The following is a 24786-nucleotide window of genomic DNA, read 5'->3' as shown; positions in this document are numbered from 1 at the left end:
GAACCACTGGCCACGCCCATCATGGCCGTAGGCCACGCCCCACCTGCCAGTCCGAGCCTCGGTGCGCCCTGGTCTCCGCGGCCCGCGCGCTCGGGTGCGCTTGGCTGGGGAGCCGGCAGAGAGCGCGCGAGGGGGCCCGGGGGCCGGCGGGGACCCGGAGGGAGGCGGGATTGCGGGGAGGGCCCCGGGCCGCCCCCTTCCGCCCTGCCCGCCCACCAGGAGCTCCAGACTCAGAGGCAAAAGCCGGCGGCGCTCCCTGCGTGCCCCACCTGCTCCGCACGCGGATCCTACCTGTGGAGTCCGCGGGGGACGGGGGGAGGGCGCCCCCTCCGAGGACACCGATCCTTTCTCCTCCTTCGAAAACCTCCCGCCCAGCTCCCCGCGTCTCGGACAGGAGGCGCTGGGACCCGGGACAGGGCGCCAGGCTTGCAGCTGGTGACATGTAGATTCCTTTCTCTGCCACCCCCCTTCCCCGCGGTCCAGCCTCGGAACCCGGGCGCCCTCCCGCCCTGAAAGTTTGGGGTTGGGCGCCATGGCCAAGATCAGCTCCCTGAATGTCCGCGTGGTGGAGGGCCGGGCGCTGCCCGCCAAGGACGTGTGAGTACTCCCGGAGCGAGGGGCGTGCGGGGCATGGGGTGGGGTGGGGGTCGCCCATTCCGCGTGCCGGGGAGGGTCGGGGAAGTGGGCATGGGTTCCCGTCTAAGACGCTGAGACCCTGTATTGAGGCAGATACACCTTCATGGGGGAGAGGCCCCATGCCCATCGCTGCCCCATGCCCAGATGCCCGCTCTGCCCCCCAGGCTGGGTGTCTTTGATCCTGGGATGTAACTAAAGGGTCTTACAGAGCGGCAGCCGGAGACTGGAGGGGCGGATTCTGTCGCAGCTGGAGATGGGGGTGGGGATGGGAATGGGGAGGTGTCGCTCCTGGCTTGGTGGGCCCCTATCAACAAAATGGGGTGGGTGTGGGGGGGATCCAGGTGGCCCAGCATTCCTCTGTGTGCATCTGGGGTTTAGATTTGCAAAGAGTCACCAGATGGCCAGCCCGCCAGCCTTGGGGGAAACTGGGGTGCTTTTGACCCAGAGCCCCAAGCTCCCCAGCCAGTAGTTCCTGGCCCTCCCTGCATGTTGAGCGGCTTGAGGAGCTAACCCTCCCTGGGCAGCGCCCTCCCCGCCAGGTGTGATGGGTCTGGAGAACCCTCGGGCCCCCTAGTACCAGTCCTTGGCTGGGTTTCCCTGGGGCTGAGTCAGCAGTTGCCTGGATCAGCAGAATGGTGGTAGTGAGGGGTCCCCCTCCTGCTTGGCCTGGAGCCCAGAAGGGGTTCTGAGGGTGTCAGCACCTGGTGTAGGTACGGGATCCTTGGCAGGACATCGGCTGTTTGACCTTGAACCTGGTTCTCTCTGGGTCTCCATCTCCCATCTGTGCAATGGGAGCCCTGGACGGGGTCTCCCAGCCCCGTGCAGCTGGGAGGGTGGAGGACCAGCTAGGACTTACCCCGCGGCCAAGGTGAGCAGGAACCTGGGTTCTGAGCCATTGCTCTGCCTGACTCCCCCAGCTGCGGGCCCCCAGCAAGGAGGACCCTGCCTTCGATTCCACCACCTGCCCCCTCCCCAACGCTGCGGCTGTGTCCAGGGGGGCGCTGCTTAGAGCTCCTCCATCCTCCTCAGCCGCCCCCAGTCAGCACAGCCCAGCAACCCACCGAGGCCGAGGGCTCGCTGCTGTGCGAATGCGGCACCTGGACAAGCCCCTCCCTCCCTCTCTCTGAGATGTCCTCCCCGAGCCCCGAGAAGAGAGACCCCGGAAGTGTTGGGGCAGTGAAGCCAGGAGCAGGGCCTGGAGGCTGATGGAGGCTGGTGAGCGCCATCTGCCCCTCATGGGAAGGAGTTGAGTCACGCGTGGCTCCCATGCCACCCTCCTCCCCATGTTCCTGGGCCAAAGCCACGCCCTCGAGCAAGGGTAGGGAGTCACTAAGCCCCAGTTGGGGATCTGGCCATCCTGCCTCAGTTTCCCTAGCTGTTGGCTCCCTTCTTCACAGGGGGTCTCCTCAGAGCATGCTGGGATCTCCCCGCCCGCGGGGACTCAGCTAGGGCGTGTTCTCGCCCCTCTCCTAAGGAAAGGCTGGATTCTTCCTGAAGCCTCCCCAGATTCTAGGGCGTCTGGACTTGGCGTAAGAGGAGGACTCAGCGGGTGACTTTAGAGTTACTGCTATCACTGACAACAGCAGCGGTGCCCGGGCCGGTGGCTCAGTGGTTAGAGCATCGACCTGCGCACTGAAGGGTCGAGGGTTTGACTCCTGGTCAAGGGCACAGGGTTGCAGGTTCGATCCCAGGCCCCAGTCTGGGCACATGTGGGGAAGCAATCAGTCGATGTGTCTCTCTCACATCAATGTTTCTCTCCCGTACCCCCCCCCCCCCAACACACACACACTCTTTCTAAAAATCAATGGGAAAAACATCCGCGAGTGAGGATTAGCAACAACAAAAATAATAAAAATAATCGCTGTATGTCACCGAGGCTGACTAGGGACCGGCTTCTGCTAGCACTTCTACTTTACAAATCGGGAAACTGAGGCCCAGAGTGGCAAAGTCACTTGCCTAAGATCACGCGGCCAGGATCTGAAGCCTGACCGCTCCCATGCGCACACCAGGCTGGGCAGGCATGGCCGCGGGGCCTGCTTTCCCACGGGGTGGGGCAGCGGCCGTGGGAGAGGCCAGGCTCTGGAGCCATGGCAGGTCGGCGAGGCAGCCCCCTCCCGCCGCTGCCCCTACCTGATAGGAGCCTGATAAGGCCCTTGTGCGTCAGAGCCGGGCAGCTGACGTGTGAGCTCGGCTCCCAGGAGGGGCCGGGGGTCAGGCGGGGTTCACAGGAGGGCGTGTCTCCCAGCCCTTTGCTGGTGAGATGCCAGCCCACATCCGCTGTTGGGGAAACTGAGGAACGGGAGCCGCTTTACAAAACCCAGAGAGAGCAATGAGATGTGGGGGTTACCCAGCCGCGGGCATTCAGGGGGGTGGAGCCAGGTGGGGAAACTGAGGCCCAGGGCGCTCCATGGAGAACCTAGAGAGGAACTCAGAGACACAAGCCACCGCCCAGTCTGAGATGTCCAGGGAGGGGGACCAGATGGGAAATGCACGCACTGGAGCGCCCAGCAAAGGGGGCTAGGGAAGGAACCCCGAGAGGAAACTGAGGCACAGGGAGGGCTCAGCCAGCAGACAAGCCTCCGGTTGGAGCCAGTCCCGGTGCCCACGTCCCTGCTCCTGGGAATCCCCGAGGCATGTGTGGATCGCTGACCAGCTGAACTGAGAGGAGGTGGCGGAGAGAGAGAGGTGGGGGCCGGGCGTGGAGGGAGGGCCACTGGGCTGGAGGCAGCCTTGGTTAGGAGCTTGTGCGCTGAGCCCTGTGGACCTGGGCTTGGATCCTGGCTGCCAGGTGGGCGGTGGAGGCTTGAGGTCTGGGTGCCCCGGGCTGTCTGCAGCGAGAGCTCCTGAGGTCTGTCCCTGCTGGCGGCTGAGCCACGTGTGTCCCCTGCTCAGGGGAACCGCTGCAATGAAAGGCCAGAGAGGCTCTGGGTGAGCCTGGGCTGCCTGCACCTCGCGTGCCTCTTAGTTCCTCCTCTGCCCCAGGGGGTATATGTTAATGCTCTTCCTGACTCATAGGGCAGAGGCACTGAGGGCACAGTGGGGCCGGCGCTTGCCAGGGCCCCACAGCCAGCAGGTGGGGAAGCAGGTGTGACTCCCCCGCACACGCACGCACTCGCTTTGGGCTTCCTGGGACAGGGACTCGGCACTTCCTCGCGTGGTGCCTCCGTGTTCTATTTCTGCAGGTGGACACCCAGGGAGGCCACGCCTGCTGGGCCGGGGTCGCAGTGGCCAGGCTGAGCAGCCATGACCTCCTGCTGGTCCCCAGCGTTGTAGCTGGACTTGCTGTGTGACCCTGGGCAGGTCCCCTCCCCTCTCTGGGCCTCCGTTGCACCCTCCTGTGACATGAAGGCAGATTGGGGTCCCCGCCCACGACTGCCCTCTCAACCTCCTCCTTCCGCAGGTCTGGGAGCAGTGACCCCTACTGCATAGTGAAAGTGGACGACGAGGTGGTGGCCAGGTGAGGAGTGGAGGCCGGGCTGGGGCGGGGCGAGCAGGGCCGGGGCCGGGAGAGGGGCTCCTTCTAGGCCTGGGGAGTCCAGGCACAAGAACCCACCAGGAAAAGAGGGGCCGGGGAGGGCGATGCTCACCCCAGCGGCGGACTTGCAGCCCGATGGTGGTGCTTTGTGACCTGGCCCTGGACCGGACAGTGGGGGCCGCCAGCTCCTCTCCCCACCCAGCCCAGCTGGCCCGCACCTTCCCCCTGGACTTGACCATGTCCCTGCTGGCTCCTGGGGCTGACTCAGCGGCTGCCAGCCTGTGCCTCCCATGGTGGCCTCCCCGGGGGCGGGCATCTCACGCTTGGCTGGGCTGGCTGGTTCCGGGCCTGCTTGCTGGGTGCCGCGGGCACCAGGCTGTGTGTGTGTGCGCCTGCGCCCAGCTGGCCTGCTTGAGTGTCCATGGGGGTGTTGGAGGGCTGGTGTCCAGATGGACGTGTCCCTGTGGGAATGCAGGCTCACTATGTGTAGCAGTGTGTGGTCTGTGTGCAGGTGTGCCCACACACACGGGCTGCCCTGTACACACGTGCGCACCACTGCCTGCTTATTGGGGTCCACAGGCACCAATGTGAGCACATGTGAAGGTGTGAGGGTGTTTGATGTGTGAGCGGGTCTCGGCAGGGGGACATCGGGCTGGGTCATGCTTGGTTCCCACCCCCGCAGGCCGATCAAGGGACAGCTCTCAGCCCCCGCAGGCCTGAGGGGTGTGGGTGGGCGGATGGCTGAGGCCTCGGTTCCTATGGAGACAGCAGGATTCAGGATGCTGCTGGCGAGGTTCCGGTCCAGAAGGACTGGGAGCTGGGGGCAGGGAGCCCATGTGGGGGGAAGGTCAGCCTACAGCACCCAGCTGACCCCCTCCATCGTTCTCTCTGTGCTCATGCCGCCCCCTTCCCCACAAACCCACAGGCTGATGTTCTGTGTCACCGCAGGCTGCTGTCTCCCCCTCTCTGGGCTCGGAGGAGCACCCCACCGTGGGGCTGGGGAGGGACTTCCAGCTGGGAAGAGGCAGGGTTAGGGGGAGGAAGTGTCCAACTGATGGTGGTGCCCTGGGCTAGAGGGCAGAGTGTGGTGGATGTATGCATGCGTGTGCACACTCGTGCTCTGTTGGGGAAGAGTGTGTAAAAGGAAGATGGGAGTGGCAGGTGTGCCAACCAGATTTCACAGCCATACGTTTGGGTGTGTCCTCACTGAGCACGGAGGTTCTTTGTTCTCTGTTGGGTACAGGGAAGTGGGTCTGCAGGGGTGCCGGCGTGAAGACGCTCTATGGGTGTGCCTGAGCTTGTCTTGGTCCCTAACCCTGCCACGGTTCCCCCGGGCTTACTGAGTGCTCTGGCTCCTGCTGACTTAGTCTTCTGGCCCCTCACACTCCTCCCTTTCCAACCAGCACCTTCCTGTTCCTCAAAAGTACCGAGCTCATCCCTGCCTCAGGGCCTTTGCACATGCTGTCCTAGCCATTGGGATGCTTGTCCTCATCCTCTCTCCCCACTTTGCCTGACTAGCTCTTGCAGGAAGCCTTCCTGGACCCCTCCAACCCCCACTCCCAGACCCAACCAGGTACTAACCACAGCACAGGACTCTCACTGTGCCATAGAGCTCGGGAGAGCGCGCCCGGCTGCTGAGGGGGCTCGGAGGGAGCATGGGCCTTGGTGTCTCTCCCTCTGATTCCCCCAGAACCCATATGCCTTGGCACCCAGTGAATGCATGAATGGATGGATGGATGGAATCGTGCGTGTTGTTAGTTACTGTGTTTGTGTGATTCTACATGTGTGCCTGCTGTGTACGTATGTGTGTCTGTGGGTTTGTGACTGTGTCTGTCTTCTTTATGTGTGTCCACATGTGTCAGTGTGTAGAAACACATCGATTTGTATTTCTAGAAGTTTCTGAGGCTGCATATGTGTGCCTGTGTCTCTGGCTTCCTTGGTGTATCTATGAGTGTCTGTTTCAGTGTATCCCCTGTGTGTGTGTGTGTGTGTGTGTGTGTGTGTGTGTGTGTGTGCCCGCGCATGTGCACCTGGGTGCCCAGGTGTCTGTGGCTTGTGTGGCCCAAGTCCCCCCAGCCCCCTGTGCCCCCTTTTGCAGGACAGCAACTGTCTGGCGGAGCCTGAGCCCCTTCTGGGGGGAGGAGTACACGGTGCACCTGCCCCTGGATTTCCACCATCTGGCCTTCTATGTGCTGGATGAGGATACGGTGGGGTATGTGTGCTGGGGACCCACGCCTGGCATCTGAGGGGAGGCAGACACCCCAGAGCAAAGTACCCACCTACCTGCCCACCCTTGATGCCTGTCCCTTTTCTGACCTGGCCCCTTCCCTGCTCCCTTCCCACAGGCATGATGACATCATCGGCAAGATCTCGCTGAGCAGGGAGGCAATTGCTGCTGACCCCCGAGGTGGGCGAGAGGCGCCGGTCCTCAGCCGGCAGAGGGAGGAGGGGTGGCCATGCCCAGAGTGGGCGTTGCAAGGGCAGAGCAAGTGTCACGAGAAGCACAGCGCCCTCCGTGGAAAATTATTTCCGTTCTTGTTTTTAGACAGGACAGACATGTGGGGGTGGCGGTATGTGGAACATCACTGGTATGACAGGGCAGGGGAGGAGTGGGCAGGTGGTCCAAGAAGGCTTCCTGGAGGAAGGGGAAGGAGTGGGGCCTTAAAGGTGCTTTGGCAAAGAGGCAAAGGCCCATCTCCATAGATTCTCTTCTAGGGTCAGGCGTGGGCCGGGCCAGATGGAGTATTGTGTGGGGGTTGATTGGAGATGGCCCTCAGTGCCTGGACCTTTTCTTGGAGGTACTGGGGAGCCATTGGTAGTCCTTGAGCGAGACAGCGGAGAGAGTGGAGCCGTATCAGAGGAGGATAGACTGACAAGAGAGATTAGATACATTTTCAGATCTCTGTGCTGCTTTGTGGATACTGGATCGCAGTGGGACAGGAGTAGAGCTGAGAGATCAACTTGGAGTCGGTACAATAATCGAGTGAGAGAAAGCTGACAGCATCCTGCACTTGGGGGTTGGAGTGGAGATAGAGGTGAAGTGGAACTTTCATTTCCAGCAGCCCGGGGGCACTCCACCTTCAGAAGGGCCCTCCTGCCATGTGACAGGGAGCTCCTGAATTAGATGCGATTCCTAATACGTTGTTGGACTTGCTGTAAAGAAGAAAAACTGCCCAGTATTCTCCTCCCATCCCCCATTCGTCAGCAAAACTTAACGGGGAGCAGAGAGCAACAGCGAGGGAATAAGGAAGGAGTTCCCCGAAAGTCAATGTCAGTATCTAATCTGCAGTGAACAGACTAAATCTTGAGCCAGGGCGAAGGCAGACGGTCCCGACCCTGAGACTCGCCCATTAGACCGACGGCCCTTAAAGAGGCCCAGAATGAGCAAGCAGCTCTCGTCTCCAGGGATAAGCAGCCTCATGCTCGGTTTCCCACAGAATGAGATCAAACAAACATGAATTCACAACCAAAGACCATCACACACACACAACGCTTAGGACGTGGTAGGTCCTTAACAACTGCTAATGCCTGTGCCCTCCAGGAATTGACAGCTGGATTAACCTGAGCCCCGTGGACCCGGATGCCGAGGTGCAAGGTGAGATCTACCTGGCTGTGCAGATGCTGGAAGATGTGCGGGGCCGCTGTCTTCGCTGCCATGTGCTCAAGGCCAGGTAGGGTCACGGCGTGGGGTGTAGGCGGTGATCTGAGAATGAGCAGGGACCAGCAACCAAAGGCCAGACACGAGCGAGGAGGTATATTAGTCACAGTGTAAGCAGTAGACACCCAGTTCATACGGACTGAAGCAGATTGTCTCATATGAGTGACATGTAGCTTCAGGTATGGCTGGATCCAGGTGCTTGAAGGGTGACATCAGGACTCTGTAGACACAGATTTCCTCAGCTGTCTTTTGTGTTAGCTTCATTCTAAGTCTTTCCCCAGGTGGGGGCAACGATGGCCCCAGCAGCCTCAGCTGCCATCCTAACAACTTGGCAGCCCCAACTGCCATTTCCAACCAATGTTTTGGGAGCATTTCTTATTGGCTCATGCCTGTCTCTGAGTCAATTACACTGACTGATTGGTCAGGCCTGAGTCACAGCCCTTTCCTGGAGTGGAGGGAGGGATCAGCCCCTAAGAGATCGCGTGGGCTGGGAGTGAGGAGGGGAGGGGTCCTGCCCCAAAGAAACATCCGGAGGAAGACAGATGCGGGACCAGCAAACCCCACAGTGACCCTCCAGGGCACCAGCTCATGGGACAGCCCTCACTCCTCCTGCCTACTTATCACTCTGTAATCCCCTTTCTCTCTCTCTCTGAGCTCCCCCATTATTCTGCTTCCTTAAATACTTTCCCCTATTCCCTTCTTATCTCCCATCTTGTCTTTCTGCCTTTTTTTTTTTTTCACACCTTACTCCCCCAACCTTCCCTTTTAGGCTGATTCTTGCCAAGGTTGGGGAGCATCTCAATTTCTAGTTTGCTGCGTGACTTTAAGTCCTTTCTTGCCCTCTCTGTGTCTCTCCCACCACCTCCAGATTTCTGTCCCCAGCTGGGGATCCCTGGAGTCTGGGTGGAGTACTGGGGGCGGCGGGTGGGGTGGGGGGAGAGGAGAGGCAGGGGACAGGAGAGAGGACTCAGTATGGGACAGGGCTCCTTATCTGCTATTCGCCCTGGGCCTCCCCCCCCAGCCACAAGGCTGTGCAGGATTCTTGCAACAGGAAAGGGACCGATTGCTGTCGCTTAGCAACTGGGCTGGCTCCTAGGAAACCAAAGGCTTTGGATGCTGAGCATGGGTGGGAGAGGAGCAGCAGGAGGAAGCTCCTCTGCGGGGGGCGGGGGTCCCTGGATTTGGGGGACCTCAGGAGGAGGAGTGGGGAAGGCTGATTGGGGTGAGACTTTGGGGTTGTCATGACAACCAGAGGCAGGGGTCTCTGTCTCATCCTTTTCTTGGGTGCTAGGCAGGTGTGGGCATGGTGTTTGTTGAGTGAAGGACTGACCTGAGCCCCCACCAGCTGCCAGCTGCCAGCTGCCATGCTGAGCCCTTTCCACGCATCATCTCATTTACTCTCGGCCCCTGAGGCTGGTCTGTTATTACTCGCGTTTTCCAGATGAGGAAACCGAAGCTCGGGAGGTGACGTGGCTATTCATTCCCGTGTCGCCCAGACAATGGAGCGCAGAGCCAGGCTTTGAGTCCCCCACCCCCTTTGCCTGCTGGGCTTGGTGATGCAGGACTTGAGCTTTCTGTGCCTCGGTTTCCTCATCTGGAAATAGGGGCATCACTGGTGCCTCCTCATAGGGCAGCATTAGTCAATAGGATGGGCACAGTGAGGGGTGCTCCCCGCTGGGTCCCTACAATGGAGCAGTTTATTGCCTCGGAAACCAGTGGCATTTGAATGGTCTACCCTGAATCTATTTTCCAAGGTCCAGTTTGGGTTTTGGTCCTTGAGGGTCCTGTGGTCCCCACTCCTGTCCTCATCTGTCCCCAGGGACCTGGCCCCCCGAGACATCTCCGGCACGTCTGACCCATTCGCGCGTGTATTTTGGGGCAGCCAGAGCCTGGAGACTTCGGTGAGTGGTGGAGGAGAACTGGGAAAGAGTGGGGCATCGGGTGGTGGGGTCCCAGTCAGCTCTCTCTTCACCCCCCTCCTCCCCCAGACCATCAAGAAGACTCGCTTCCCACACTGGGATGAGGTGCTGGAGCTGCGGGAGATGCCGGGCGCCCCCTCCCCACTGCGGGTGGAGCTCTGGGACTGGGACATGGTGGGCAAGAACGACTTCTTGGGCATGGTGAGCACCCCCTCCAACACGTTCCATGGCTCCCCACCGCCCCCAAGGGGGAAGGAAGGGGAGATGGGCTGGTACGCTGGGGCTCAGAGGGTAGATGTGAAGGCTGCCTCACCAGGTCCAGGGAAATGAGTCCGATTGCCCCATTGTGCATTTGGGGAGACGGAGGCTCTCAAAGGTGCAGGAACCTGCTAAGGCCACGGGTGGCCCCATCTCCTAATTCTACAATGAGAGTACCTGGCCCTGTGCTGAGCGCTGCTCTACATAACCTCATTTACCCTCCAGGCCTCCCTAAAAGGCTGGGGTGGGGAAACCCAGGGAGGCTAGGTGGCTTTCCCGCGGTCACATGACTAGGAAATAGTAGAGCTGGGATTTGAGTGCAGGTCTCTCTTACTCCAGAATCTAAGCCTTTATTTAACTCCTCTTCCTGGAAGCACTGGGGTCGAGGTCTTTCTCTTGGAACCTCAGTTTCCCCCTCTGTACAATGGGTGGATTGTTCCTGCCTCTCGGTAGCAGTGCAGGTATATCGGGGCTGGTAGTTTTTAAAAGGAGGCAAGATTAGAGCAAATAAGAGGGAGGCTTGGTCATGCAGTGCTGGCGGTGCCTGAAGTGGTTGGAAATAGAGTTACCACGTGACCCAGCAATTCCACTCCTAGGTCTGTACCCAAGAAATGAAAATATACACATGTCCACACAAAAACCTGTACATGAATGTTCACAGCAGCATTGTTCATAACAGCCAAAGCGGAAGCAGCCCAAATATCTATCAACAGCTGAACAAATAAACAAAGGGGCTATAGCCATACAATGGAATATCATTCAGCCATAAAGGACCAAAGTACCGCCCAGCTGGTGTGGCCCAGTGGCAGCTTTGACCTATGAAGCAGGAGGTCATGGTTCAATTCCTGGTCAGAGCACATGCCCGGGGTTACAGGCTCCATCCCCAGTAGGGGGCGTGCAGGAGGCAGCCCATCAATGATTCTCTCATCAATGATATTTCTGTCTCTCAATCCCTCTCCCTTCCTCTCTGAAATCAATTATATATATATATATATATATATATATCTTAAAAGGAACAAAGTACCAACAGATGCTACAACATAGATGTATCTTCAAAACATGCTAAATGAAAGAAGCCAGTCTAAAAAAAACCCACACGTGATATGATTTCATTTATAGGAAATGTTTAGAATTGATGAATATATCTATGAAGACAAAATAGATTCGTGGTTGTCAGGAGCTGGGGAGTGACTGTTAATGGGTACAGGCTTTTGGGGGGACTCATAGGAAATGTTCTGAAGTTAGTAGTAATGTTAGCACAAGTCTGACTATACTGAAAGCCATTGAGTGATACACTTTAAATAGGTGAATTGTAGGGGGCACAATTATATTTCTATAAAGTTATTTAAAAGAGGGGGTGGGGCTCGGGCGCCTTCCGTGCTGTCTTTAAGCTTTGTCCCTGAAAAGAGCTGAAAACACACCCAGTCTGACATGCTGTCTCCAGCAGCTGTGTGACCTTAGGCAAGTCACTCCACCTCTCTGAGCCTCAGTTTCCTCAAATAACTGTCCCTGGAGGCCTCAGTGCCCTGGCAGGGCTCACCAGTTAGGACTGGGGGAGGGAGTGCCACTGCTGTCGTGTTGATGGGACACAGAGGGGGAGGAGGACATGGCCCCTGGCAGGCTGTGCCACCCCGCCTTGGGCGGGCAGTCTGAGTGCTTCTTCCAGGGCTGGGCGGGCTGGGCAGGGCTCCGCTGAAGCTCTGTGTCCCCGCACAGGTGGAGTTCCCCCCGAAGGTCCTGCAGCAGAACCCACCCAACGGCTGGTTCCGTCTCCTGCCCTTTCCCAGAGCTGAGGAGGATTCTGGGTAAGTGTGGGGCCGAGGGAGGAGACCAGGCTGGAACCATGTTGGGCACCATCTTCAGCTCGTGGCGGGTCCTCATGGGGGCGTGCACCTCAGCCCACTGACCATCACCATGGCACACTGTTCACTCATCGAACAAATGTCTGTGGACGTCTCCCAGTTGTGTTTACACATGTCCGAATGGGTTCACCTTTAACCCCCCCACCTGCGAACGTGTCAGTTCACACCTGTTGATGTGTGATCAGAACCCTGGGTCCTTCCACGCCTGTCCACACCTGCTCACACTGTCCATTCCCGCACACGTGCTTATACCAGCCACAGTGTTCACACTGTCTGTGCTTGTCAAGGCCTGTTCAGACCTGTCAACATCTGCTCACACCCAGTTAGACTTGGCCACGCCTGTTCACCGCTACCCACACTCACCTTGTTTTGCAAATATCCATGCTCCTTACCTGTGCTCTCACCTGCCCATCTCCGCGCCGGCCCATACATCCTTCCATCGGTACATGTGTGTGCTCTGACCCGGTCAGGGGGAGCCTGGGTGCCCTGCGGCTGAAGGTGCGCCTCCTGGAGGACCGCGTGCTGCCCTCACGATGCTACCGGCCACTCCTGGAGCTGCTCATGGAGTCTGTGCTGCAGCCGGCAGAGGTGGGCGCGACAGATAAGCAGGCACCCAGGGACTGGGGGGTGTGTGTGTGGGGGGGTCTGGACCCTGGCCGCCCCGCTTTGGGGAAATCTGTCTGAGCTGCCCCGGAGTCCCAGGGCCCCCCGGCCAGCTTGCCTGCCGCCTGTCCTTCCAGGAGGACGTCTCCAGCCCCCTGGCCGTGCTGGAGGAGCTGACCTCGGGGGACTGCCGCCAGGACCTCGCCACCAAGCTGGCGAAACTCTTTCTTGGCCAGGGTCTGGCTGGGCCCTTTCTGGACTATCTCACCCGGCGGGAGTTGGCGCGGACCAGTGAGTTGCCCACAGGACCCCCGGACAGCACTCCCCCAAGGATGAGTCTGCAGAGGGTCTCTGGGGAGCTAAGAGGGGGGCTCAAGCAGGGACAGGGGCATGCGTGTGTGTGTGTGTGTGTGTGTGTGTGTGTGTGTGTGCATGTGTGGAGCCAGCTGGTTTTGATACGCTTGAGCTGTGTGACCGTAGGCAGATTGCTTAACCACCCTGGGCCTCGGGACTGTGAACAGAGCTGATGTTGCGGGTCTCCTCAATGCCTGAGGCTGGAAGCATCCTGACCTCCACCTTGGGTGGGTGGGTGGGGTGAGGTGGATCACTCCCCCCAACCCCAGAAAACACTTCCTTCTGCCCTCCCAGCCGACCCCAACACCCTCTTCCGTTCTAACTCCCTGGCATCCAAGTCCATGGAGCAGTTCATGAAGGTGAGTAGGCGAAGGCCTGCGGGGCCCAGTAGCTTCCTCAAGGGCACCCCTCCAGTGTCCACCTGGACCCGGAGCTTGGCTGGCTTCAGGTGGCAGTGGGCAGCTGAGCTGGGGAGCTGGTGGCAGGTGCCTGGCCTCTCACCCGAGTGGCAGCCTGGGTCGTGCCCCCACCCAGCCCTTGGGCGTGCCTGGGCCTTGCTCTGAGCCTCTCCCTGCATGGTGCCCCCTGCCCTGAGCTCACGGGCACGCCCCGGCCTCGCCCTCGGCCCCGCCCCATGTGGTCCCCCCCCCCCCCCCCAGCTCGTGGGCATGCCCTACCTGCACGAGGTCCTGAAGCCGGTGATTAGCCGCGTCTTTGAGGAGAAGAAGTACATCGAGTTGGACCCATGCAAGATGGACCTGGGCCGCACCAAGTGAGCAGAGCTGAGGGGGGGACCCTGACCCCCGACAGCCCCCTTGTCCCCAAGCCTTGTCGGGCTGTGCCCCTTGCTAACCCCTCCCCGCCTCCCCCGCCCCCCTCACCCCGTCCCCCGTTCCCCGCAGCCCTGCCGCCCACCTCAAAGTCTCCCCCGTGGGCACCTCAGTCCTCACGCTGCCTGGTGTAGGGGTTCCCGGCAGGACTCGAGCTCCCCGGGTTCAAACCCCCGCTCTGCCACCACCGGTGTGCAAGCCACCTCGCCCCTGTGCGGCTGTGAGAGCGAACCGAGCTATGCACGCACCCCAGGACGCGGTACTTCTAGCTTCCCTCATGGCGGCGGGCGCTGCGTGCGAGGCGGGCCCAGCGTGGGCTGCGTGCAGGGCGGGCCCTGGAGCACTTGATGAGGTTGGAGGAGGCCGGGCAGTGGCTGGGTCACTCCACGCCTCCGTGGGTTCCTCTTCTCTTTCCCGGGCCCTTCCCCACTCCCGCCAGGCCATGAGGCTGGTTGCTGGGCAGCCCATCGGGGACTATGGTGGGGACAGGAGAGAGCCCTACCTTTATTTCGGGCCCCGCCCAGCAAGTGCTGCCCACAGCTGCTGACCGCCCTGGAGGCAGGCACCAGGACCCCTTTTACCCGATGAGGAAACAGCCTCAGAGAGGGAGGTCACCTGCCGAGGGCTGCACAGTTGGGAAGAAGTTGCACAGCAGGATTTGAACCCAGGCCCCGTGCACAAGGGCAGGGTCGGTCTGCGAAACCCCAAGGCAGAGGCGTTTCCCAGCATACCTGGCGAGGATGCAGCTGGGCCCCAGCACCTGGGCAGTGCAGGGCAGTAGCCAGACCCCAGTGGGCAGTCCTGACTTCTAATCTCGACTCTGCCCTGTTTGCAAGGAGACTTCTCTGAGCCTGTTTCTTCATCTGTTAAATGGGATATTTACTAGTAGTCCATCAGATTGCTATTAGGATCAAATGCCACGATGTCAGAGGCATTAGCTCCTTGGGTCCAGGACACGGGGGGGGGGCGGGGGTGCAGGGAACCCCCAGCCTGGCTTCTGCGGAGGTCACAGTCTGAGAGTGGGCAACACAGACCCTTCACCTGGATGGGAACAAGAAAGGAACAAAATAACTGCAGATAGAAAACTGCTACTCCCTCATCCGCTCAACAAAACAATTGTTGAGGACCTACTGTATACCGGGCATCGTCTGAACAGAGTTCACAGCAGAGGACACATGGACACAAATCCCTTTTCTGGGGGAGACAGATGCTACACTAAAGAAGAAGCTTCTTGCTGATGATCAGTGTTATTGGGGGGGGGGGGGGGATGAAGCTGGGGAGGGTGGAGGGAAGTGCCAGGAGCAGGGGAGGGGCTTGCGGTGTTCCATAGGGATGGCTACAGGGACAGCTTCGCAGAGAAGGGGACATTTAAGCCAACACTTGAAGGAGGGGAGCGAGAAAGTCAGGTGCAGGCAGGGGAACAGCAAGTGCAAAGGCCCTGGGGTGGAAGCATGTGTCTGGCATGTCCATGCTGAAATGCATGTTTAGGGTCTGGGATGAGGTGCGATGGGGAGGGGGTGGCCTCTTTGAGGAGGTGACATCTAAGCTGCATGTGGGGACAAGAATGTCCCGGACAGAGGGAACAGCACGGACGAAGGCTCCCAGACAAGAATGAGCTGCATGTGTTTAAGCAGCAGTGGGGAGCCAGGGGCATGGTAGGGGGAGGCTGTGGCGGTGGGTGGGAAGGCGGGCGCTGCCTGAGCCCAGGGGGGGCCGGTGGAGGGCGGGCAGGGGCTGGGCTCTGAGACAGTCCCTCTGTTTGGCCCCCCAGGAGGCTTTCCTTCAAGGGCACGTCCTCAGAGGAGCACGTGCGGGAGGCCAGCCTGGGGCTGCTGATGGGCTACCTGGGGCCTATCGTGGACGCCATCGTGGGCTCCGTGGGGCGCTGCCCGCCTGCCATGCGCCTGGCCTTCAAGCGGCTGCATCAGCGTGTGGAGGAGCGCTTCCCCCAGGACGAGCACAAGGTGGGCCGGGCGCTCCCCGTGGGCAGATGGGGAGACTGAGGCCGGGGTGGGCAATCGCTTGTCCAGGGTCACGTGGGAGGCAGGACAGAGGCAGACAGGCAGACACGGGGCTGCCACGCTGCAGTGCTCTGTGGCCCATCCCTGGAGCCGGGGTGAAGAGCTCCCCACTTCCTGTTTACGGATGGGGAAATTGAGGCCCAGAGGGCAAAGAGCCTGGGCCTCCAGACTCCCAGCGGGGTGTCTCCTTTCTCTCGCTCAGTCCTGGGGAGTGGCCTCCAGACTGGGATGTGGCTTGCCTTACGCCCCACTTTGCTGGGCTCTCGCTGGGGCTGGGCTGCCGGCAGAGGTGCTAAGTGGGACACGGGCAGGGAGGCGAGGCGGGAGGGAAGGGAGGCGGGCTCCCCAGACGGTCTGACCTCAGACCCTTGCGGGTGGAGCCAATATCGTGACACCCAAGTGTCCCCAGTTCTCAGCCCCCTCAGTGGGAAAGGCCTTGGGCTGGGAGCAGGGACTTTTTCAGGCCCACAAGTCTTGATGGGGTCAGGGGAGCCCCTTTCTCTGTCTCTCTGACACCTGTTCCTCCTTCTCAAAAAGGAGGAAGTCACGTGCTGATGTCGAAGGCTAAAATTACCCTTGAACGTGGTGGGCGGGGGCGGTGACCTGGGGGTCAGTTCAGGGTTCCAGAGGAGGGAGGGAGGGGCAGCTCCAGGTCCCCAGTCCCTGGCAGGGCTCACGGTGGCCAGGGAGTTGGCACCCACCAGGGAGGGCATTGTCTCCAGTGTGAACACAGCCCCTACATAAACTCCGGAAACACTCTGGGGCTAAATATAGCCCGAGTAGGAGAGGCGAGTGGGGAGTGGCTTGGGGGGAGCCAGATGTACCCAGGATGGAGACACACCCTCTGCGGTGCTGAGGGAACTAGCCTCACCTGTGGCGGGGGGGGGGGGGGGGGCGGGCACCACGCTTTACAGTTTGTATAGGGCAGAGGCTGGGGCTGCGGGTGCACACGGGGCAGGCTCTGGAGCCTCAGTTTCCTCATCTAGAAAAAGGAGAGAATAGTTTCTACCCCATGGGATGTTTGAAGGTTAAATGTGATCGTTCAGGCTCAGTTCCTGACTAAGTGAGCTCTCCACAATAGCTAGTGTTGAATGCAAGAGAGTGTGGTGGAGAGCTGAGAGTTCAAACCCTGCCTGGGCTCCATCTTGTTCTGCCACTTACTCCTGAGTGGCCTTGAGCAAGTAGCCCTCCCTCTCTGGGCTTCAATCACCTCCTCTGTAAAATGGGGGTGTAATACCACCTGGGTGAGTATTAAATAAACAGATGTATGGAGAAGTGTCTGGCCTGTTGCTATTCACTATCATAAATCACTAGTGGCCTGGTGCACGGATTCGTGCACATTGAAAGGAAATTCATTAGAAGGTGGCCTGTGGGGCGGGACTGGGCTAGATGGGCTGGACACGCCCTGGAGCCAACCTCCCTCAGTCCCTCCCCCATCTTGGGTGATGCACCCCAGAACCACAGCTGCCAAGTCACTGCAGCTAGGCAGCTCCTGCGTTGAGCATCTGCCCCCTGGTGGTCGGGTGGTTGGACGGTTGCTTAGCCTTTTATATATATAGATAGATCTGGGATTGAATCCTGCCTCCTTTGCTCACCAGCTGTGTGACCTTGGGCAAGTCAATTGACATCTCTGAGCTTCTGCTGCCTCATCTGTAAAATGGGAATAATGACATTGCTCCCGTCATAGGACGCGACCTTAGCAGACTCTGAGGATGTTGGCTACATCTGATTGTGCAGAATTGGTATTCTTGCTTCATTTTCCAGATGGAAACACTGAGGCTCCAAAAGGAGAAGCCTCCTTGACAGACAGGATGGCCTTCTGACCCATCTCCCATTTCACTTCCTCAGTTTCCACAGCGGGGAGGGGGGGCGGGGATAGGTCTGGGGGGTGGGGCTCTCACCTGCTGCATTTCTCGGCAGGACGTCAAGTACCTGGCCATAAGCGGCTTCCTCTTCCTGAGATTCTTTGCACCTGCCATCCTCACCCCGAAGCTGTTTGACCTCCGGGACCATCACGCAGACCCCCAGACCGGTCGCTCACTGCTGCTACTTGCCAAGGTGCCGGCACTGGAGGGCCCATCCTGGGGGCGCTGAGCGAGGGGAGGGGAGGCCAGGCCTGAAGGAGACCCAAATGAGACCCTGAAACACCACCATTAGCTCTCATCCCGAGGGTGAAGGCATCCATTATACTCTCTAATTTCCTCTTCTGAAACAAAGACCTACTCTTCCAGGAGGAAAGTGGGAAGCAGGCTAGTAGTCCTTTACACCTTAGTATGAATTAGACCATCCTTGGCCAAGTGGCCACATTTTGAGGTTCTGATGGGCTCCAGACATGCATGATAGGATCAGGCAATCCTGGTTGTGGGACCTGGGCTCAGGAGGGAATAGAATAATAAGGGCTCTGGGGGTGTATGTCTGTCCACAAGGAGGAACAGATACTGCCCAGAGCAGGTGCTGCTATGAGACTTCTTCTTTGAATACTGATGTGGGAGCCAGGACGCTGGGACTCTGTTCTGGGTCCACAGAGGGCTCCGCCCCTGCAGTGACCTTGACCCTGGAATCCCCTGCTTCTTTGCTCCAGGCTGTGCAGAGCATCGGGAACCTGGGCCAGCAGCTGGGCCAGGGCAAGGAGCTGTGGATGGCCCCTCTGCACCCCTTCCTGCTGCAGAGCATCTTACGTGTGAGAGACTTCCTGGACCAGCTGGTGGACGTGGATGGGGAGGAGGGTGAGTTCCGGTGGCCCTGCCACGTCTGGCTTGTCACTCCCCTAGACCCTTGGGACCTGCCCTCCCTCTACCCCTCCCCCACCCATAGCACTGAGCCTGTGGACCTGTGCGTCAGCTAGTCAGTCAGCTAACATTTCCTGGCACCTACTGTGCCATTCCAGCCAATGTGGAGGTGCAGGTGGGGATTGTGGCATGGTGTTCACGCAATAGACAAATATCTATTAAGCGCCTACTATGTAATAGGCACTGTTCCATGAGCTGGGGAAACAGCAGTGAGCAAGACAGAAGAAAGTCCTGCTTTCGTGTAAGTTTTATTCCAGTGGAGACAACAAGCTGTAAATAAGATGATTCAGCAAATCATGGTGTTAGGCAGTGACAAGTGCCAAGGAGAAAAAGTAAAGGAGGGAAGGGAAGGGAATGTTGGAGTGGGGGTGGCCAGAAGTAGTCTTGGAGGACAGAGAGCAAGCCATGAGGATCCCGGGGAAGAGTTCCAGGCCGGGAACAGCATGTGCAAAGGCCCTGAGGTGGGGACAGAGAGTAGCAGTGAGGAGGCCAGTGAAGAAGAGTGAATGGGGGTGGGGTGGGGTGGGGGTGGGGGGGAGCGAAGGAGAGGCGAGGGGCCAGGTTGCGTGGGGCTTTGTAGGCAGTGGGAAGGATTTTGGCTTTGACTTAGAGTGAAATGGAGCCGCAGGGCAGTTTTAAGCAGAGTTGGGGTTGAGTCCACATCACAATGTGGGGCCCAGGTCACGAGAGAGTTGGGTCGAAGTCGCATAGGAGCAACCTGTTGAAATGCGGAGCCCCCCCCCCCTCCCCCCCCCCGTGGCTGGAGGGGTCCCTGTGGTGCGGGGGAGGGGCCTGTGTTGGGCTCCCAGAGAGTGCCTTGATCTCAGGCACTCCCTGGACTGACTCCGGACGGCATGGCTCCCCCTGCTGGCTGCCTGCGACACTACCTGCAGGTCCCTCGGTAGAGAGGAATCACGGCCAGTCTGTGCTCCCCGCCCGCCATCAGCGACACCCTTCCCGATGGAGGGAGTGGACGCTACGGGAACAGAGAACCATGCTCATCCCTAGGCCCTGGCCACGCGGAGCCTGGATGGGAAGGTTCACTGTCCCCTCCCCTTTTCCCAGAGGCTGGGGGCCCGGCCAGGGCCCTGGTCCCGCCCTCGGTGACCGTCCGAGAAGGCTACCTGCTGAAGCGCAAGGAGGAGCCCGCCAGCCTGGCCACACGCTTTGCCTTCAAGAAGCGCTACTTCTGGCTCAGCGGGGAGACCCTCTCCTACGCCAAGAGTCCCGACTGGCAGGTGGGCCTGCCGTCCACCATGGAGGCGCTGCCAGTGGCGGCCCCTCACAGAGCGGCCTTAGCACCCGAGGACTTGCCCAAGGCCCCATAGCAACTTGGCGAATTCACATTCTCAGGCCAGGCTCTGCTCACACCCTTGGGCCCAGGTGTGAGGGCCCAGGCCAGGGACTGGCCTCCACCGACACACACTCCCCAGCAAACGGCCTTCAGAATGTGCACTCCCCGCAGACACACCCTCCCCGATGTGGACAGGCGACAATGACCATGCTTAAGCACCTGCTCCCAGCCAGGTCTCTGCCCACGTACCATGGACACGCACGTCAAATGCTCACGGAGAGGTCCAGGCCTGGCTGCTGGGCACACACACCGGGCATTCGTTCACGCCCATTCATTCCTTAAACGTTCATTGAGTTCCTACTCCGCACGGGGCAGTGTGCTCGGTGTGGACGGGGCAGACAGCAGCAAACAAGACAATCCCTGTTCCCACGGGGCTGCCATTCCAGTCCAGCACAAACACACACACACACTGGGTCCACCCACGTCTGTGTACGCCACACACACAACGGCTAACAGCGGAGAGGGTGCCGACTTGGTGTGTCTACTTGGTCAGCAGAGCGTGGATTCTAGAGTTCCCTGGGTTCCAGTTCTGGCTCCACCGGGTGAATGACCTCTTGGGCCTCAGTTTCCGCATCTGCACATTGGGGAGAATAATGGGCCCAGCCGCAGGGATGTGTTGGGATGAGGAAACAAGTTGGTAAATGGGAAGTGCTTAGAACCAACCACAGCCCAAGTGCCATGTCGGGGGGAGGAGGAGGAGGATGGTAGTGATGGTGGAAACTGATGCCCAGAGAAGGTGTCACTTAGAGTGTAGGCCCTACACTGTAGGGCGTCATGGAACAGCTGAGTGGGGATGCGCACAGATCACAGACACACGAGGTTGAATGTCCCCACCTCCGGGGACACCACGTGGTGCACACACCCAGAGGGAAGCTGTCTCCGCCCTGCCCACCCCCCAGCTCCCAGCCCCCCCTCAGCTCCCAGCCCCCCCCCCCCCCAGCTCCCAGCCCACCCTGCAGCACAATCCTGTCTCCCAGATGCGCTCCTCCATCCCCGTGTCGCACATCCGCGCCGTGGAGCGTGTGGACGAGGGCGCCTTCCAGCTGCCGCACGTGATGCAGGTGGTGACGCAGGACGGCTCGGGGACGCTGCACACCACCTACCTCCAATGCAAAGTGAGCCGCCGCCAGGCTGGGGGGCGCGGGGCGTCCCTTGAGTCCCACCTCACCCCTGACCCCCCACTCCCTGCAGAACGTGAACGACCTCAACCAATGGCTGTCGGCCCTGCGCAAGGCCAGCGCCCCCAACCCGGACAAGCTGGCCACCTGCCACCCCGGTGCCTTCCGCGGCGCGCGCTGGACCTGCTGCCTCCAGGCGGAGCTCTCAGGTGAGGGGGCAGGGCGGGCTCAGGCTCCGCCCACCCCACCTGTCAATCAGCTGTCTGGGCTCGCTGAGCAGCATGGAGCGAGTTACTTCACCTCTCTATGCCTCAGGCTCCTCAAGGGCGGAATGCGGTTGGTAACAGGCCTCCCTCCTACGGTTTTGTGAGGATTAAATGTGGGGTATGATCCTGTACGCACCCACTTCGCACCAGGCATCTAGTGGTCCACAGACAGGCATCAGGCCTGCTCTCAGGGAAGACAAGCGAATAAGCAGGCACTTGTAATACAGCTTCCTAAGTGCCAAGACGGGCTTTGGGGACTCCAGAGGACGGGCAGGAGATCAAGGAGGGCTTCCTGGAGGAGGTGCTGCTTAGATGTGACCTGAGAAGAGTAGGAGTGGAGCAGCGAAGCTGGGTTCAGGGATGGGTAAGGAAGGATGTTGCAGGCGAGCAAAGGCCTGGACTGGAGGCAGAGAGGGCAGGAAGGTTAAAAGGCTCTGTGTGGCTGGTGCCTAGACTGTGGGAGGCTGGAGAGAGGTGAGGCCACTGCTCTGCTGGGCGAGGGTGGAGGCAGAGGGTCTTGAAGTAGAGGTGGAAGCGGCAGGGCTTGGTGACAGCCTGCCTTGGGAGTTGGGGGGGGGGGGGCGGGTGAGAGGGGTTATGGATGATGCTGTGTCCCCTCAGCTGCCGGATGCAGCCACACACACTCGGCTGTCACCCTGGGAGACTGGAGTGACCCACTGGATCCCGATGCTGAGACGCAGATGGTGTATCGGCAGCTGCTCCTGGGGCGGGACCAGCTCAGGTGGGTGCCCCCCCCCCATCCCACTTCACCCCCAGGACCAGCTGGGCCAGCTGCCCACTGAGACCTCCCCTACTCATTTAGTCATTCTTTCCAAGCGCATCAGCTGAGGGTGGGGTGCGAGGGTGGGGAAGCACCCTCAGGTGGACCCTCATCCCTGGATCTTAGCATCTTCTAGTACCTGGGGCTCCAGAGACCGTGGCTGTGCCCCTTCCCCTCCCTGGTCGCAGGGTCATTGTTATCCAGCGACAGACATTTGTTCCAACTCATTGCAGAGTGGGTGCTGAAGCTGGCCTGCGTGGGTTCAAATCCTGGCCTGGCCACGAGCTGGCTGTGTGGTCTTGGGCAAGTTGCTTACCTTCTCTGTACCTTAGTTTCCTCTTTTGGAAACGAGGGTTAGTAACAGTACCCACCTCATGGGGTTGTCCTGAGGATCAAATGAGCTAATACAGGTAGATCCCTGTGTAGGTGCCGGGTAGCTTTCGATAAATGGTAACTACTGTGATGCTGTGCAGCCTTAGGCAGGTTATTTACCTCTCTGTGCCTCAGTGACCACCAGTAAACGGAGGTAATAGGAAGCACCTACCTCAGATCCTTTTTTGTGGTAATTGAATAAGTTAACCCATCAAAAGGCCGAGACTCTATAGACCAGTGGTTCTCAACCTTCTGGCCCTTTAAATACAGTTCCTCGTGTTGTGACCCAACCATAAAATTATTTTCGTTGCTACTTCATCACTGTCATGTTGCTACTGTTATGAATCGTCATGTCAATATCTGATATGCAGGATGGTCTTAGGCGACCCCTGTGAAAGGGTCGTTTGACCGCCAAAGGGGTCGCGACCCACAGGTTGAGAACCGCTGCCATAGACACTGGCTGTGATGAGGATGTGGGTGGTGCTGGTTAGAGAGAACCTGAATGTCTCCTGCAACCAGCAGAGAATCCCTAAGGCAGGGCTCAGCCTTGTCTTTCTCCCTTTCACTTTCTAGGATGAAATTCCTGGAGGATTTCAACATGGATTCAAGTCCGGAGGCAGACATGGAGGACTCCGGTGCCATGGAAGGTAAGGGTCAAGTTAAGGCGGTCCCTTTCCTTGGCGTGCTGACACCTCCCACAACCTGCAAGTACATCCCTGAGACCTCCAAGCCCCTCTCCTGTATCCACCAGCAGGCCCAAGGCTGCGTGTGTGGGTTCTAGTCCCTTTAAGGATTCTCACGGCACCAGGCAAATCTGGAGCCCGAGAAGGCCACTGGGTGTGGGTTCTGGCAGCCTGCCCTGACCTGGCTAAGCCCCTGGGGCCCCCTTGCCTCCCTCCCAGGGGCCTGTCCCGATGCCCTGGCTGGGCAGAGAGAAGCAGCTTCCCGCCTGCTGGAGGTGCTGGAGGACCTGAATCGAGCCCATGAGGAGTTCCAGCAGCAGGAGCAGAGGAAGGCGGTCTCGGGTCCCCGCGGGCCCTGAGGAAATGCCACAGGCGCCTGGGAGAAGAATGAGGAGCCACTGGGCCCGTCTCGGCGCACCCTGGCCCAGGAGTCTCCTTGCGACTGTCCTGTACCTTCTTCGTCGATGCTGAGGCTTCCGGAGACCTCCCAGTCCCGCGTGCTCTAAGCCCAAAGCCTGGTGCATGGAGGCAGGGGCCAGCCTCGCACTGAAGGAGTCTCACTCTCTGAGTTGACTGGGTTGAGGCAGACTGGAGTGGCTGGGATAAGGAACCTGACTCATTTGGCTCAGCCTGAGGTCTCTGCTTCATGGGACCGGCCTCTACCCACCCCACTGAGGCTGCTGGATACAGCTGTACCTGAATCCCTCATGCCCATGTGGCCTTGTTGCCCCAGGCAAGCACTAAACGGGCTCAGCCCTTCCTGTTTTCACGTCTGCCAATCACTGTACCCACACTGATCCTCCTGGGCGGACGGTCCTAACCACAAGCTTCCAGAATCAGGTGCCTGAGGAAGAACAGGCTGGGAGCGCAATGTGCAAGGCCCAGACAGACCCTGGGAGTCTGGGACACCTTCAGCCAGGCTCCTTTCCCCCTTTGAGCCTCAGTTTACCCTGTATAAAACGAGGAGGGAGTGACTTAGAAATAGCTCTGGAACCAGGGAGGAGTTTCTCAGAGTGTGGCCCCAAGACTCCCCTCCCCCGGGGTGTCTGCTAGAAATGCAGCTCCCTGGGCTGCGCGGGGATCTTCTGCATCACAACCTGAAGGAGTGTGGGTGGGAGGAGTCAGGATTCTTAACAAGCTGCTCAGGTGACCTGGATGATCATGGGATTTGAGGATCACTGGGGCTGGGCGATTTTACCTATTAGAGTTTGGGGTGAGAGCCTGTTGAAGAATGAATCCCAGAGGATAAAATGTTTGGAAACACCCAACGGTCAGACCTGGTAGGGCCTCCAAGGACTCTGGTTTTGTGTGACTATAGGGTGGAACAAAACCTACCTGAATTGGGAGGTGGAGCAGGATGCGGCGCTATCCCATGTGTGGCCAGCAGGGGTCGCTTGGAGCCGCAGCACCCGCAACAGCCACCTGGGCATTCCTGGTTGTTGCAAACGCCGATCAGAAGCTTGTTGCAGATCCTGGGATTGGCTCTTCCCTCGGTAGACAGAACCTGGCCCTCCTCCTCCAGGGCAGAGACTGGGGTTCGGAGGTACCACGGAGCTGGTCATGCGTCTCCCAGCTTTCTCCCATACTTTCCCAGAGGCGCTGAGCTCCCAGCCGAGCCCCTCATTCCTAGTAATTGTACCAGGGAGCACTGATTGCACTGCTTGGTGCCCCTGCCCGAGAACAAACCTTAACCTCTGTCCTCTTGGGTAGGTCTGCCTCTGCCACCATCAGGACAAGAGAATTATGGGGACCCTGCCTCTCCAGCTGCCCAAGGCCAAGAGGGCAACGGTCCTAGGGTCGTCACAGA

General features: G+C 59.5%; 1 protein-coding gene across 1 annotated transcript; it reads left to right on the top strand.

Moving 5' to 3' along the window:
* Positions 1-23744, top strand: RASAL1 (RAS protein activator like 1). Its single transcript, XM_036353895.1, has 21 exons — positions 1-597; positions 4037-4093; positions 6210-6323; positions 6457-6518; positions 7653-7782; positions 9589-9670; positions 9758-9889; positions 11663-11751; positions 12279-12396; positions 12549-12702; positions 13060-13124; positions 13425-13537; positions 15367-15559; positions 17537-17674; positions 18198-18342; positions 19471-19643; positions 20737-20874; positions 20951-21086; positions 21765-21885; positions 22870-22943; positions 23199-23744. The coding sequence occupies exons 1-21, from the start codon at positions 533-535 to the stop codon at positions 23336-23338; spliced, it is 2439 nt and encodes an 812-aa protein (XP_036209788.1). The 5' UTR covers positions 1-532; the 3' UTR covers positions 23339-23744.
* Positions 23745-24786: the final 1042 nt, after the last annotated feature.

Source organism: Myotis myotis, unplaced genomic scaffold, assembly GCF_014108235.1.
Source record: "Myotis myotis isolate mMyoMyo1 unplaced genomic scaffold, mMyoMyo1.p scaffold_m19_p_20, whole genome shotgun sequence".
Classification (NCBI taxonomy): Eukaryota; Metazoa; Chordata; class Mammalia; order Chiroptera; family Vespertilionidae; genus Myotis; species Myotis myotis.
Note: the sequence above shows the minus strand (reverse complement) of the source record. Positions and strands in the feature narration are given on the sequence as shown.

Bases quoted from the DNA above. Each gene is read 5' to 3' on its own strand.
- RASAL1 (XM_036353895.1), top strand. From the start codon at position 533: ATGGCCAAGATCAGCTCCCTGAATGTCCGCGTGGTGGAGGGCCGGGCG. The intron at 9,890-11,662 runs GTGAGCACCCCC...GTCCCCGCACAG, and splicing joins AGAACGACTTCTTGGGCATG to GTGGAGTTCCCCCCGAAGGT. The intron at 22,944-23,198 runs GTAAGGGTCAAG...CCTCCCTCCCAG, and splicing joins GGACTCCGGTGCCATGGAAG to GGGCCTGTCCCGATGCCCTG.